The sequence below is a fragment of the Camelus ferus genome, chromosome 3 (genome assembly GCF_009834535.1).
Source record: "Camelus ferus isolate YT-003-E chromosome 3, BCGSAC_Cfer_1.0, whole genome shotgun sequence".
Classification (NCBI taxonomy): domain Eukaryota; kingdom Metazoa; phylum Chordata; class Mammalia; order Artiodactyla; family Camelidae; genus Camelus; species Camelus ferus.
This window is the reverse complement of record NC_045698.1, coordinates 103,335,623-103,352,515: the sequence shown is the minus strand read 5'-3', so window position 1 is coordinate 103,352,515 and position 16,893 is coordinate 103,335,623. Positions and strand designations below refer to the sequence as shown.

The window sequence follows — 16,893 nt, the reverse complement described above, 5'->3', positions numbered from 1 at the left end:
CTGAGGCTCCCCCTCTGTCCTGCTGGCCTCTCTGTTAGAGACGAGGAGACCCAGCACAGAAGCGCCATTCCTCCTTTGCCTCTCCCTCCCCGTGGGACCTATCCCGCACTAATTTCCTTTTTCTTCTTTCTTTTTTCCTCTTCTCCGACCAGATTTGTGGCGAATTTTGTCTTTTGAGGAAGGCGATGTTCTGTCAAAGTTCAGTAGGTGTTCTGAGTGGGTGGGTGGGTCTGTGGATCTCACTCTGGGTGTATTCATGGGAGAGGGTGAGCTGCGAGCATCCTTCTACTCTGCCATCTTGGCCCCCAACCTTGTGTGTATTTTTTTAAAGGTCATTTAGTTTTGATATTTGACTTTTTCTGCTGATACAATTATTCTTAAATTGATAGCCTCTCCCATAATTTGACTATGCAGTATTCCCCTTAATTGTAGAACCTAGTAGAATTGAAGGGAACATCCATGCTGTTGAGAAGTAAGCCATTCTGGAAATGCCACCTGCCACCTGGAAATGTTCTGGAAAGAGCCTCTTTGACTTGAATATATATCTCAACAAATGTATTCTATATATTATAGTATACGCATGAGTATCAGATACATATGTTTGTAGGAACCAGAAGTCATAATAAGCCAGAAAATTTAACCCTGTCAAAGGTCCAATTTGAATTTGAACAGAAATCCCCATAGAACAAAATAGGCCATGTTTGTCAGAACTGACTCTTCAACCCTGGGTTAGCCACCACCCCCACCTTCCTTCTCCAGCCACCACCCCCACCTCCATCCGCAGCCACCACCCCCAGCCCCTCTTCTCCAACCTTTTTTGCTTTCCACTCCTCTCCATTCAGCTCTGACTTTGGCAAGCAGTCAAGAAGGGAACAAGAGAGATGGAAGTTCTCTGAGCATCTGACCCCTTACTGGCTGTTCAGCCATGAAAACTTTGAAACTGGTTAAAAAAAAAAAAAAAAAGTTGCCTTTCTTTTCCTCTCTGCCCTCTTAACAAACTGCCTCTTTCTCCCCGCACCATCACAGAAGGAAAACAATGGAAAGCATTAGTGTTCCCATGAAAAGGGGCAGTCACACAGGGTGGGTGCTGTAACTGCTGGAGGACGCTGACAGGGGCCGACAAGTGACAACTCCGATTGCTCCAGCTCGGGCTGGTCCTGGCATGGTCAGATGGAGGAGACAGACCAGTGATTTGCAGCAGAACGCTTTCCTTGCAGACCAACCATCCCCCCGGACTCCCTAAGCTCTTCTCTCTGACAGAATGATACCCAGTGTGCAAGTCTCCTTTTAGAAATGCCTAGATAACACGCTGTATTTCTTTCCGTGTTGGCCTTTTAAGGACAACTGGGAGCCTTACCTAACCGGAATTGTCTCCTTGTGTCGCTTGCAGGATTGGGGGCTCTCACCCAGGACACACTATGGTGCTTCAGCCAAGTGAAGGGCACTATCGAGATTGGAGCCACGGAAGGTAGGAGAAAGCTCTGCTACCCACCCCTACCCTTTTCCTTGCCTTCCTGGGGTTTGTGCTGCTTCCAGATCAGAAATGTTCATCTTTGCGTTCATGTAAGTCCCCACATATCCCAGAATAGCATTCTGAGCTAGAAATGGATTTAATCATTTCTTTTAAGGCTTTTTGTGGTTGTTGTTGAAGCTTTTTTTATTCCCACCAATGAGGCAGCACTGAAATGAACTTTTCAGTGAAACAGATTTGCAGAGAGAGGGGCGAAACTAGGCAAGTCTCATTTCTTGGGGGGTTGGGGGGGCTATCAGCTCTGCAGATTTCTGAAAGCAAACACTTCAAGATGGTCAGACATTAGTCTCATCCTTCTGTTCTGTGTGGAAGATGACTTGCCACTATCATGAAGCACATGAGGAAAAGGAAGCATTCAAGTCTGACTTGAATATTAACTGTGGGTACACTGAGTCCCAATGCCAGCGTGTAATTGTCTTTCTGGCTCTCGGGAGAGTGTGCTATTCCAGGCCCTCTACCTCCTCCTGAAGAACCTGTTTTTAATTCTCTTCATTTCTTTCCTTACAAGCCTGAGTGGGGAAACATCCCAAAGGATGTCTGCATTTCAAAATAGCTGAATGATAGGCAATTAGAAGGAACTGGAATAGCACTTCTGGGCGTTTGAAATCAAGATTTAGCTGTCTTAGTAGAATGCAGTCAGGGTTGCCAGAAACAGAGGTACTCAATTGGTAGTAGGGATAGATACCGAATGTGGTGTAAGGTCTAAAACTCATATCCGTGAATAAGGAAGTGAAATGTTGACAGAGTGAACTTGAATGTGGAAACTAACATCCATGAATGCATGTGAACTTTTGGGTCATTCTATAGCAGTTTAATTCAGAGTGAAAAATTATTTAAGTAAAAATTATTTTGAGTACTTTCGAAGAGATATTTTATCTACAACCTTGCTATAATTCATTTTTAGAAACTCAATATAATTAAAATATAACATTCTTTTTCCTCTCTGATTACTAAAACTTTGTTCTCAGTGTAGATAACTTTAAATATAACAAAAAAATCAGAAAATAAATATTATTCATAATTCCACAGATCAGTGCCACTAAGTGTTTGTGGTATATTTTTCTAACCTCTTGACTATGTATATACTCATCAATTGATTCAATTAACAAACAAGATATTATGAAGGGGACGGGTTAGTATATAATGAACAAAATCAACACAATTTTTGTTTTTACTAAAGTGGAGTCATGATGGAAATACTATTTTGTAAATAGATGTTTTCACCCAACCACATAGAGTGATCATCTTTCGTATTATGAACAGTAGGGATGCCCTAATTTACCCAAATTTTCAAGATTTATAATACCACTGTTATGGACATCCCTAAGAGCTGCTCTGTGTTTATCTAGGAAAAGCTATGTGGTAGAGTGATTAAGAGCGTATGTTTTACAATAAAATACCTGGTTCAGAATTTGGCCTCACTTCTCATTGTCACAAAGCAAGTTACCTCAAATTTTTCATGATTTCATTTCCCGATATGTAAAAATGGGATAACAAAATTTACCCTGAGGAACTACTGTAGGAGTATAATTAGACATTTTAAACAACACAGCACATAGGAAATGTTCAATAATTATGATAAATTACTATGATTATATCATTAAGCTACATTCTCAAAAATAGAATTCCTTCGTTAAGGTTTATAGAGCTGTATTTTAAGATTTTTAAAACTGTTAAGTATCAGTAGGCCTTTAGAGGAACTAATGACTTACCAATCCACTATCAACACATACCAGTGCCCATTTTCCAAGCTCTCCAAATGAAAGCATTTAAAAATTTGATTTACCATATCCATTTCATTGACACTTTCTTCTTTTTAAAAATTGAGATATAACTGACATAGATTTGTAAGTTTAACCTGTCCAACCTGTTGATTTGATACATTTATATAGTGATACTTCTCAAGTGCTCAGAGGATTTCAGGAAACAGAAATTATGAGACACTAAGAGGAAGGAAGTTGAAGTGGTGGGAACAGTGTGTGCGAAGGTCCTGAGGTTTATAAGCTTAGAAAGAGGAAGGATTCTATTTTACTGGGGCATAGAGAACCTGCAGAATCAAAGTGAAAGATTAAACTGGAAAGGTAGGTGAGATCCAGGCTGTGGGATGCTGGAGGGACAGTAAATGATGCTCTATATCCTGTGCCACATGGTGCCACCTGGTATTGCTGAGGCTTGGAAAATTATTGCTGTGCTGCAAAGACCTAACTGAAGTCAGCTCTTTTCAGACAGTGGTGATGAAACTGAATTTTTGGTAAGGTAGTAATAGCACTCAAATTCATTTATTCACTCATTCATTCAAATATTTAATAGGTAATTATCGCATGGCTGTTGTGGGCCAGGTGAATGAGCTGCATGATGTAAAAAAAATCATTTTATAATGAAAGACTTGGCCAATTAAAAAAGGTAGAAAAATAGAAGGTCACTTGTGGTTTTGATGAACAGTAAGAAAGATACAAGCAGGATGGCATGAGGGAGTTCCTGGAGGAGGTCACTTCACTGTGGGGCATTAGGGAAGGCCTCTCTGAGGAGGTGGCACCTGAGCTAAGGCCTGAAAGATGGACATGTGCCAGCGTTCAAAGAACCATGCCTTGGTCATTATAGGTACTAATAAAACAAGTGCATGTACAGGCCCAGTGCCAGGACAAAAGGTGATATTTTCAAAGCACATACAAGAGCCCAGTGTAGCTAGAGTTGGTGGCAGCAAGCTGTGTCTGAAAAGAGGCAGAGAGGCAGGTAGGGGCTGGGTCAGGTAGAACCTTTGAGTCACGTCACAGAGGCTGGGCTTTATTTTGAGAATAATGGGACACCTTACCATTGCAGGAGTTTAAAGATGAAATTTACACTGTTAAAATAATTCTTATCAGAATTCTGATGAGAGGCAACGTGGCTTAATTAGAGGGGAGGAGTTGCAGATGAGGAGAAAAGAAGAGACTCAGGATATATTTGGAAGGAAAGGGATTGGATTTTAGGGAAGAGGTAAAGTGGAGAATTAAGACAGCTTCTAGATTTGGCCTTGAGCGATTGGGTAGTTTGTGGGCTGAGTTACAGAGACTGGGAAACCTGGCAAAGAGGCAGATTTGAGGATTCTGTCTCCCCTCCTGGGTTCAGTAGCTGGGTCTATGAAATAAACTGACATCTGGCAGATTAATGGAAGAAAATGTATATAGATGCATTAATTTTTAATATTATGGGCATGGAGGCCATGCAGGAAAAAAGTGAATACTCAAAAACAGTGAGATTTGAGAGCTTGTGTACAGCTTAATAGGGGAAGGGGAGGAAGGATACAAGCCTCTCATGTTTAGGAAAGATGAATAGGCCCTTAGAAGAAAAGCTGGAAGAGATGATAGTTTGTGACCAGGTTTGTCTGGGTGGGGTGTCTCCTTCTAGTCTTCTCTCCTGAGATGAGAGTTAATCTTCCCTGGTGGATGAAATTCCCAGAGAAGGGATTCATGGCCACTGAGTTCCTTTTGGAGGATCCATCTTTAGGCAGATAAGGGGGATTCAGAGAAAACTGCTCCCTGCATTTCCTATTTTTTCAACTGTCTTCAGTTCAAAACAATATATACCAAGGCAGGATATTTTGGGATAGTATGTCCTGAACTCCTTCAGGGACAAAACTCATGAACTTCATTTTGAGCCTGTGTGTGAAATGGTTATAAGACACTCAGGTGTAGTTACCAAGAAGGAAGTTGTGCCTATGAATGTGGCTTTTCAGAGAGAGAATGGGAGATAGAAATAGGAACTAAGGCAGCATTCGTGCATAGATGGCATTTGGAATCATTGGGCTGGATGGAATCATACACGTCTTGCAGACTGTGTTGACAGACAACTCATCGATGGACAGAAGTTTTCTCTTTTCTGCTGGTGGTCAGGATGCCATCTAAGCATTGTTCATTTAGTCTGGTTCTGGGAAGATGTGTGCACTTTCAAAGATGCCCCATGTGCAATTCTTTTTTTTTTTTTTTAACTTTTTTAATTGAGTTACAGTCATTTTAAAATGCTGTGTCAAATTCCAGTGTAGAGCACAATTTTTCAGTTACACATGAACATATATATAGTCATTGTCACATTTTTTTTCACTGTGAGCTACCACAAAATCTTGTATATATTTCCCTGTGCTATACAGTATAATCTTGTTTATCTATGCTACATATGCCTGTCAGTATCTACAAATTTTGAACTCCCAGTCTGTCCCTTCCCACCCCCTTGGCAACCACAAGTTTGTATTCTATGTCTATGAGTCTGTTTCTATTTTGTATTTATGTTCTTTTTTTTTCAGATTCCACATACGAGTGATCTCATATGGTATTTTTCTTTCTCTTTCTGGCTTACTTCACTTAGAATGACATTCTCCAGGGACATCCATGTTGCCGCAAATGGTGTTATGTTGTCATTTTTATGGCTGAATAGTATTCCATTGTATAAATATACCACAGCTTCTTTATCCAGTCATCTATTGATGGACATTTAGGCTGTTTCTGTGTCTTGGCTATTGTAAATACTGCTGCTATGAACATTGAGGTACAGGTGTCTTTTTGAAGTAGGGTTCCTTCTGGCTGTATGCCCATGAGCAGCATGACTGGGTCATATGGTAAGTCTATTCCTAGTCTTTTGAGGAATCTCCATACTGTTTTCCACAGTGGCTGCACCAGCCAGTGTAGGAGGGTTCCCACCAGCAGTGTAGGAGGCTTGCCTTTTCTCCACAGCCTCTCCAGCATTTGTCATTTGTGGACTCTTGAATGATGGCCATTCTGACTGGTGTGAGGTGATACCTTATTGTAGTTTTGATTTGCATTTCTCTGATAATTAGTGATATGGAGCATTTTTTCTTGTCCCATGTGTGATTCTTGTGTTTGACTCACCTAGCATGGCATTTCCTAGAATGCGTGATTTCATCTCATGAAGTTTTACACCATGTCATCATAGAACATACTAGAAATTGCCCACGCTAGACAGGAGACAATTTCCTGAGATTTTGTGTGTGAGTCTGTGCATGAGAAGAAGTCAGAATTATCTGACTTTTTTTTTCCCCTAAGAGATAGCATATAACCATTTTCTTTCTGAAACTATAATTCTAGGCTATTTTTGTTTCTCATCCTGCAGTTCTTCAATATCTGTCAGTGTAGGTCACTTCATCTTATTCATGGGAAATAAATGTGATGTTTATTCTGTGTTGCTCCATGGGCATAACCTTCTTGCCTGCCCCTGCCTCTGAAAAGATGACTCACATGGAGGGAAGGAGGAGGCTGAGTCTATTGATTCAGTTTCCTAATGAGAGAAAAATATTAGTTTGGCTGCTGATGTGAGATGCATTCAATTCACCCTAAACTAAGAACTGATGACTGTGAATACCTTCCTAGCAAAGAGCAGTCCTCTACCTACAGCATTTGCAGGAATATCAGATCTTTGCACTGATATTTGAGAAATGTGGGACTCGTAGAAAGGACTTTTCAGCTTCTTTTCAGTCATTATGAATCTTTGCTATCACCCAAAAAGAACAATACTGATTGCACTATCTCAGAGCAGTGTAAAGACTATGACCTTCTCATTTTATGGAATGACAAATAACCTTTCTCAGATGCTTATGCCACATAAACGGCACAGGGCGATTGTTACATCACCTCACATATCTGAGCCTAAAAGGTATAAAATGGAGCCCCGCTTGCCTGGCTCTTCCCACTTCTGGATATAGGGTGCAGTGGTAGCCGTGATAAAAACTCCCCTTTCGGGAAAAAGAGCTCTCATTTTTGGACAGAGCTTTCTGAACCAACAACCTCAAGCCACCAACACGGGGCCATTAATTAGGCACTAATCTGGAGTCAGATTGTCTCTAATTTTAGGCTGGGCTCAGCTACCCAAGTTAGTGACCTTAAATGAATCACTGAATGATTTTCAAACCTTTTTGTGCATGTGAATCATCTGAGGAGGGTGTTAAAATGCACTTTCCCAGGTCCGACCCTTAGAGATTCTGGTTCAGAAAGTCTGGGGTGGAGTCAAACAGCTTGCAAATTTCACAGGCATCCCAAATAATTCTAACCTCAGTTGATCCAAGAGACACACTGAGAGATTCTGTTTGTTCTTTCCTGATATCAGAGGGCTATTGTGAGAGCAGAGAATATCAGAGCGTACTTTGAGCTTTTGAAAGGAAATCAGAATGCCAATAAATACGAGGTTGCTGTGCAGTCCTAGTTCTCTGCCCCAGGCACCGAAGGGAGTAAAAACCTCTCCTCTGTGTGTCAAAAGGAAGCCTGAATCTCCTCTCTGCATCCAGTCATCTACAAAGGGATTTCCTAAGTGACTGTACTTTGTACTGGGCTCCAATCTGCTAGGAGCAAAATTGGTCTGATTATGAACAAGTCGCCAGGAGATGAAAGCATTTTTCGCAGCTGTGATGGAGGATGTGTTGACGCAGGAGAGCTGTGGGCTTGCCGTGCTCTGAAGGCAGCTTGGTGAGAAGTGGACTTGCTGGAAGCTTGCAGGGCTCTGGTGGGGGGAAGAAAAGCGGGTTCTCCGCACAGCACTGAGGTCAAACATCCTGTTCCCTCTGAAGCATTAGGTAATTAAACATTGCCAAGCCAACAAGAGAAAAGAAGCTCCACAGCTGTCCACTTCACCCCTGCCCTAATGCCCGTCACTTTAAATGTGTTTAATCAGCAAGCATTTATGGCACACCTACTGTGTGCCTGGCTGGGTGAGCAAGGCACCATTGCTCCCCTCTCTTAAGCAGTTTACACTCTTCCAAGAGCTATCAGCAAGGGGTTGTCCATTGCAATCCAGGATGAGTGTGAAAAGTGCTAGAAAAAAGCATAAGCCACCCAACTTAACCTCCAGTAGGGTGGCAGAGGGAGCCAGGAAGGATCGCTGGAGTAACTGGCAGCCAGTCTGAGACTCGAGGGCAGAATTGGAGTTAGACAGGCTTTTGAGACACATAGACACAAGTTTTATTTAGGGTTCAGCTCTTCCTTTAGGCAAATTATGCATTGTCCCTGGACTATCTTGAGATCATGCTGAAGGGCTTACTTAATCAGATCTTTAAAAGTACTACATGATACCTGGCCATGGGAGAGTAGTAATAATAATTCTATTTAATCAGACCTCACTGGGCAAGATTCTGTAATAATAATGTTTGATATATTAATTTTTGCCAGAACAATAAGATGTGGGGCAACTTAACCTCATTTTACAGTGGAGGAAATTGAGGGTCAGAAAGTTTAACAACCTATCTCAGTAATACACCTGTATGACCTCAGAGTTTGTGTTCTTAACCAGGGTGGTAGAGCGAGCACTCCTGGAAAGTCACCTGACACCTACTAGGGGCTCAGTGAATGCTTATTGAATGAATAAAGCCTTCAGGAAGTAGTAAATGTCAACAAACCAAAAGAAAAAAATCACTATTGCCACTAATACAACAATAACAAATATTTTAAGGAGAATAAAATAGCTCATTTAAGATAATCAATTATATCTAATTCAAAAAGACATATGCACCTGCACCCCAGTGTTCATAGCAGCACTATTTACAATATCCAAGACATGGAAGCAACCTACATGTCCATTGACAGATGACTGGATAAAGAAGCTGTGGCATATATATATATATATATATAGTTGTATATATTATATATACCACAATCTTATTTATATATATATATAAATATAAATACTACTCAGCCAGAAAGAGAGTGAAATAATGCCATTTGCAGCAACCTGGGTGGACCTGGAGATGATCATACTAAATGAAATAAGTCAGAAAGAGAAAGACTAATATCATATGATATCACTTAGATGTGGAATCTAAAAAAATGACACAAATGACTTATTTACAAAGCAGAAACAGACTCACAGACATAGTAAACAAACTTATGGTTACCAGTGGGGAAAGGAAGAGGTGGGGTGGAGAGACAAATTGGGATTTTTGGATTTGCAGATACTAACTACTATATATAAAATAGGTAAACAACAAAGTCCTACTGTACATCACAGGGAAATGTATTCAATACCTTGTAATAGCCTATAATGAAAAAAATATGAAAAGAATATATATATATGTATATATAACTGAATCACACTATGCTGTACACCAGAAATTAGCACAACATTATAAACCACAATAAAAAAAATCCATTATAGATAAATAGCACTTTTTGCGTTTAACATATATGCGTCATTTTTTTTTATAACACCCATCGGAATAGAGTAGGTATTATGAACCCACATTGCAGGTATAAAAGAGATAGCATAGATACTGCAGATAGTAGGTTATTCCTCATAGAGATGAAGAAATTAAGACAGACAGAGATAAATTTGAACTTTCCAAGGTCTCAGAGAGACCAGAAGGTGAACTTTTGAATCCTACACCAGCGATTTTTCTACTGCTCCTCTTCCACTACACAGTGTAGATTGATGTCTCTAGGGGTGGGGAGGCCTCTGTTCTAGAAGCACTGACTATGAATTTAAACACAGCTGACTGTCATGAAAATGCACAGCAGTGGTCATGTGGCTGCTCAAGGGAAATCCTTCACTCAGGACGCTTCCAGCTGCAACAGGAAAATTCATCCCCAAATATCTGGAACAGTAAAGGAATTATTATCTCTTTCTTAGTTCTGCAAATAGCTACTAAGTACCTACTGTGAAGGAGAGAGACAATAGATGAAATAATTAAGTGGACTATAAAATACAAGATTATAAGTGTAACTGAGAAAAGTAAAGCAACAGAGGGTCTCGGGGTGTGGGTTTCCTCTTTCAAATAAGATGGTCAAGATGTCAGGCAAAAGATAACATTTTAGCAATGATATGAAGAAGGCGAGAGATCAAAAGATGTGGTTATCTGAGGAGGAAAGGTCCAGATGGAGGTAACGGTGGGTGCAAATGCCCTGAGGCAGGAGCTTACCTGGTATGTTCAAGGCCTAGACGTGAAGCTGATGTGGCCAAAGTTGAGTGACCAAAGGGAGAAGGTGTGAGAAATGGAGACAGAAGGATGATGACAGGCAGATACGAACAGGAGCCTTAGAGACCGTTATAAAGACCTGTCCTGCTGCCTGAATAGTCATTAAATGCTCTTTTTTAAAAATTGAAGTGTAATTGTTTTATAGTATTGTATTAGTCACTGGTGTACAGCATAGTGATTCAATTATACAAACACACACACACAGATGTATATATTCTTTTTCATATTTTTCAGAAAGCGGGGGAGGGATAAATTGAGAGTTCAGGATTAGCAGATACAAACTACTGTCTATAAAGTAGATAAACAGCAAGGACCTACTATATAGCACAGGGAACTCTATTCAATATCTTGTAGTAACTTATAATGAAAAATAATATGAATGTTCTTTTTGATAGCAGGTCAATAATAAATGGTAAGGGACCAAGGTCAAAAGTAAAGAGCCCAGTTAAGCGGTAACCCAGTTTTTCACTTAATAAGTCCCGAGGCAGGGAGCCCCCAGAGCCGACTAATTCCCTGGCTGAAGTATAGCATGGAGGACTGAGACCCACTCCATCCTTCTGGCTTGCTGTCCTTGGAATGTCAGCTTCATCCCAAGACAACTGTAGGCATTCAGGGCATTATACTCAAACACAACAATATCCAGTGAAAAGACATTTTTTAAAACAATTTTTTCCAGATATTCCCAAGCAATTTCTAATGATGTCCCCTTGGCCTCAGTCTGAGTCACAGGCCCAGTTCTAAACTAACACTGAGAAGGAGGATGGGATTAGCCCAGCTACCTTGCACAGATCAGGCTTGCATCTGAGCTCGGTAGAGATGGTCCTCTTTGAGTAGAGGATGCCATAATAAAATCTGGGCTTTCCAGCGAGGAATAGGGGCGCAATTCCAGGTAGTCCAACAACAGCGCTAACTACAGGAAGCAGAGGCAGATATGGCTTACCCAGTTCTGTCGCTACCACTGGACAAAGGGTGAAGGTTCATTGGCTAGGTCTTTGGAGAACATCTGACTCAGGGAATGCCAAATGCCCACTTCCCTAGGCTGACTGCCTTAAAGCTGGGGTCTGGGCGTGTGAGAAGATAATCTGCCTTTTGTTGTCTTCTTATGTTACTCATTAAGCAAACTCAGCATCAACCCACTTACTGCCTATGTTATTGGTTAATAGAATTTAAAAGCTGAGAATAAATAATTAAGCACATGGACACTGTGGGGTGGTACCTGGTTTTGTACTTGAATGCTTTTTTTTCCCAGTGTGTTTATTTTTAATTTATTAGGTTGAACTTTTTTTTTTTAAGAGTGTAGCTACCTTTATAATCGTATGTTTAGGGGTAAGAATATTGAATTTCATTCCTCCACTTATTTGGTAAATATTGGGCACTAGGTGTTGAAAACAGCAATTCTTAAAATAGCCAAGGTCTCTGGTGTTACAGAGCTCTCATTGTAGTGGGTGCAGCAGGTAATTTAAAAAGCCAGCTTTCACAGACACAAGATAATTTCAGATGGTGACAAAGTCTAAAGAACAGAAAATGTAATATGGTCATGGCTGCGTGAGGTGATGGGGGATGCTATATGAGATGGTTGCTCTGTGATGGCTTTTCTAAAGAGGTGGCATTTGCATTGAAATCTAAATAATGAGTAGAAGCCAGGTTCAAAAGACTTAGTGGAATACTGTTTAGACCCAGGAGTCAGTGCAAAGGTCCTGAGGCAGTAGCAATCTTGACATGACCAGAAGGGAGACCAGGATGACTGGAGTGGTGAGTGGGGGAAGGATGAGTTGGCAGAGAGGAGCAGCATCAAGTTCAGGTGATGCCTTGCAACCCCTGGCAAATAATTTGTTTTATTCTGGATGCGCTGGGAAGCCATTAGAGGATTTTAAGCATGGGAGTACCTTGACGATTTAAGAACTAATAAAATGGAGGACTGGTGATTTGATACTCAAACCAACACCTAGGGCATTTCACCCCAATGGAGAACTTCAGTAACATAACCTTCCACAGAGTTGTAGTGTGAAAATTAAACCTCATCTTTAAACTCAGACTTTTTTGTTGTTGTTGCACACTTGTTTGTTTTGTTTTTGCTTTCAACCCGGAGGTCTTCATACCCACCTCGCATAGTAAAACGCTGCCTGTGGTCTAGAGCTCACTGTGGTATCTTTGCCCAGGACCACAATAGGAACTAGTAAAATTTTAGTTTTAGTTGGTGCCTTTGATTTAAACCTAGAAGTGAACACTCAAGTGAGTTAATAATGCTTATATATGTGGTGGTTCAGAGAGCAAGATGTTGAATTTGCCGTTACCAGTTGTGTGCCCTTGAGCAGGTACTAAAAAGAATAGATCCTGTATCATGGGGATGCTGCAAGACTTAAATGAGATAATGCATGTTAGTTGTGAGCCCCGGAACCCACATTCAGCAGGAGCCCCATTAACTCTTTTTCATTTTTTGTTATAAAACACACTGGGCTCAGTCAACTCCACTTACTTCCTCCAAAGCCCACCCACACACCTTAGAGTCATCCTTGACTCTGGCTTCTTTGCTTCCCTCAACGCACATGCTCATCTGTTCTCAGCCCTACATCACTCTTCCCCCTAAATATCTCAAATATAATCTCTGGGATCCTTTGACCTCTTTCCAACCCCATTGTCACTCTCCTCCTTTGGCTACCATCTTCTCTTCTCTAGATATGGAAGTAGCCTCCTTCTTAGCCACCTCCAGTCTGTTTTTCACCCTATGCCTCTGTTAGGTAGTTAGATAAGTGGGGGCACTGGGCAAACGGGTGGAGGGGAGGGAGGGTGGTCCAGAAGGTGGCGTAGTGCCCACCTCCAGCATAAAGGGGCTTTACTTCTAAATGAGTGCCAGCAAGAAACTGGTTAGAACCCGACAGCCACGACTTCCCAGTACCCGAAAGGACTTAACCAGGCACCACCCAATGCTCATTGTATTGTAATTAACACTGAAGTTTAGCACCACCCCCATAGGTTTTTCTGTACACACCATGGGTGAGGACATGCGCAAAGGGATTAAACATGACTAAGCATTTCAGGGACAAGAGCCGTCAATCAATCAAGAGACCACCTCTAAGGGAGGATGTAAGAGAAAGGGGAGATAGAAACCACCACTTTTCCTCCCTCGGATCAGCCTGCCTCCTGTTCTTAGAGGTGTACTTTTTCTTTTCTAAATAAATCTTTAAAAATCTTCCACTACACAATGTACCGTCTCCCAACTGCAAACTTATCTTTTGGGTATGACAGGAACTGGGGTCTTTACCTTTTGGGGTAATACCTCCTGTAGTGCTTCTCGTGTCCACGCATGTCACTTCCCTCCTAAAACCTTCCCTGGGCTCCACTGTTCTTAGGATACTTCTAGCGTCACTCCCTGTTTTCCTTCATGTCCCCTGTATACCTGATTCCCTCGCCTCCAGCATGACACACATGTTATTTTCTTTGCCAAAAATATTGTTCACCCTCTCTGTCCCTGGCAAACTCCTACTCATCACTCACATCTCAGCTTTGGTTTCACTTTTCCTAGTAAGCCTTCCCTTAGCCTGAACTCTCAGCCTCACTGCCCTTCTAAGAGGTCCTGGATGTTATCGATCATAACACTTGCATTATCATTGCCTTGCTAGATCATAGTCTACATGAAGGCAGGGCCATATCTAATGTGTCTGCTACAACTGTAAGGTGTATAAGCAACCCCAATGCCCAGCACAGTGCCTGGCACATGCTGGCACATGTTGAATACATGCGCACGTGAATGAATAAACATATTATCGAACACACGCACACATGAATGAATGAACACCAGCTTTCCAATCAGTAAAGACCAGTAAGACAAAACTCTCAGAAAATTCATTCTAGTGACAAGAGTGATGTTTCTTACTACCAGTCCTACTCCCTGTCAGTAAAATTGGTGGCCAGAATTCCTTCAAACTTAAATAATTTACTGCAGAATAGAGCTGCCGTTTTTCAATGTGTCAGTATCAGTGGCTGCCTAAAGACCCAGGTTAGACCAAATGGCGACAGCATTATATTGTTAAATTGTCAAAACACTTTTACATATATTGTTTCATGGGATTTACACACCAGATCTATGGGAGAATGAGGTGAGGACACTGAGACATGAAGATGTAGTCAGAACACAGTTCTCCTCTCTTCTAGTCAGAGTATTGCTTGCCCACGTGATCTTGCCTTATGTATGATTAATGTGATCATTACCCCAGCCCTGGTCGAGGCGTATTACTGTGAAGCAGTGATTCTCCCTGTTGGGCGGGGGGGTTGCCCTCAAGGGGATATTCAGCAATGTCTGGAGACATTTTATTATCACCACTGAGGTGGGGAGGGCTTGCTACTGGCATCTAGTGTGTGGAGGCCAGGGATGCTGCTTAACATCCTACAATGCACAGGACAGAACAGCCCCCACCCCCAGTCATTCGGCCCCACCACCCCAGCCCCACTCCCACCACCACCAAAGAGTTATCCAGCCCCAAATGTCAACAGTGCTGATGTTGAGAAACCCTGCTGTGTAGCAAAGCTCATAGACAGAAACAGAGATGAACAGAAGCGTGGAAATCTCTCCAAGTGTAGAGAGATCGGTGAGTGCACCGCCCGTTTAAAGGCATGAAGTTTGAATGAAAACATAAAATACTCTGCCGGCCAAACAGAACGCTTCTGCAGGCTGTGCATTGTGCGCGCAGGGCGGACTCCCAGGGGGACGTCTTCGCTGAATGATCCTGTCTTGCTCTGAACCTCAAACGCCACAGGTAGAACCCCTCCCCTGCCGCCTCCTGAAAGATTTACTGTTATGGCCTCTCAGAGTCAAAGGAAAGCTTGGGTTAAATGTGTTTTCCAGAGAAGGCATTAAACCTGATCACTCGAATGTCTTTTCTTGTATCTATAAAGGGTGGCCGCAGGGTTGGAAAACTAAGATCTCACTACCTGGATTCATGTGCTGGGTTGCCTTAAAGTTGTCTAACATTCTCATCCGTCCAACAGGAAATAATGCTGCCTAGCCCTGGGAAATAAGACCAGAATGGATATCGGGGTTAGAGAAATCCTTCAGAAATACATTCTTATTTTTGCATATGGATTTCTTTTCATACTGTTCATGGTTTAATTAAAACCCAGAGCTGCGCAGGTGGAAAGCAAATGAGCAGTTCCTTTTGAGGAACTGGAAATGCATTCTGGATTTACTTTGGAATGTTCCTCCTTAAAAGGCTTTGAGACATTTTATGGACAGAATAATTGGGTTGTTCTTTGTCCAGATTGAACAAAGGAGGTTGAAGTCCACTGTTTCCAAATGGAGCTAATTAGTGCATAGCCTTAACATAGAATGGAATCAGTTTTATATATTTAAAACTTATTTTATAATTCCATTAATTTGGAGTAAATAGGGGAAAGAGTGAATTTGAGTTATGAGTCACTATATCTTTAAAAATGTTTAATGTAATGTTATTTTCATGTTTATAAAGTAGCATTAAGAAATGTCTTATAACAGACTGACAAATAAATAGAAGTACTCACTATTCATCCCCCAAAATAATTCTAGAGTTTCCTTACTTTCATACTATTGCTCCAATTATTACTTCCTATCAGAATGTTTTCTCACTCACACCTCCACAGATTTAAATTCTCCCTGTCCTTCAAAGTCTATCTAAAATGCCACCACCTCCAAGAAGTCTTCTTGGAAGCTGATCCCATGTCCTGGTTAGGTGTGAGAGATTCCTACTCTGCACTGTATCTGTTACTCTCTTATGGCCTTCCTGTAATTTTTAATATATTTATATTTTTCATTTCTTTATTTCTTACCTCCATACTCACCTTTACCCTCTGTGCCTCCTACTCCCACTGTCTTTGGCACCGTGCCTTAGAAAAAGCAAACCTTCAACACGTATTGACTCTCTGGGGGCATTGATGGGTAGGTGTGTGGATTTCGTTAGATTTCCCCCACATGACCATTAGCAAATTCTTCCTTTCAAATGGGTCAGAAGTAAACCTGACTGACCCTGATCACAAATTCAGAATAAGTAGACACAGAAGTTTAGTCTCATCCTAGGGGAGCTGTTCTACATTACACTACATGGGAGAGAGTGTCAAGATCACACAGCCCAGGAAGCAGCATAGCATCTAGACGGCGAGGGGGTAGGAGTGAAAAATTAGCACTGGAATCTTAGCTCCTCCCCCTGCTTCCTTTTAGCAAGTTACTTAACATCTCTGTGCAAATTTCCTCATGTATAAACAGGTAAAATAATAACATTTACTTTATTACAAGTTTTTAAAGAGGATTAAATAAGATCTAGGTAATGTGGTTAGCAGAGTGGCTGGACCTAGTGAGAACTCAGATTTGATGGTGGTGGTGATTACGATTCTTAACATCATCTATTAAAATCAAGTCATATTTCTGTGGCTTAGAATTATATATATA

At 41.3% G+C, this 16,893-nt stretch overlaps 1 protein-coding gene across 3 annotated transcripts in view; it reads left to right on the top strand.

The window, feature by feature from the left end:
* The first annotated feature begins 1,069 nt into the window (after window positions 1-1,069).
* The window catches only part of PPP2R2B (protein phosphatase 2 regulatory subunit Bbeta), a 424,375-nt gene continuing 408,551 nt past the window's right edge, over window positions 1,070-16,893 (top strand). For 2 of the 3 annotated variants that reach the window (XM_032477043.1, XM_006182262.3), the window contains exons 1-2: window positions 1,070-1,271; window positions 1,391-1,468. In XM_032477043.1, the coding sequence (XP_032332934.1) occupies window positions 1,419-1,468 (50 nt within the window). In that variant the 5' untranslated portion in view covers window positions 1,070-1,271; window positions 1,391-1,418. Of the gene's footprint in view, window positions 1,272-1,294; window positions 1,469-16,893 lie in introns of those variants that run through there. The other variant, XM_032477044.1, reaches the window with a different exon arrangement.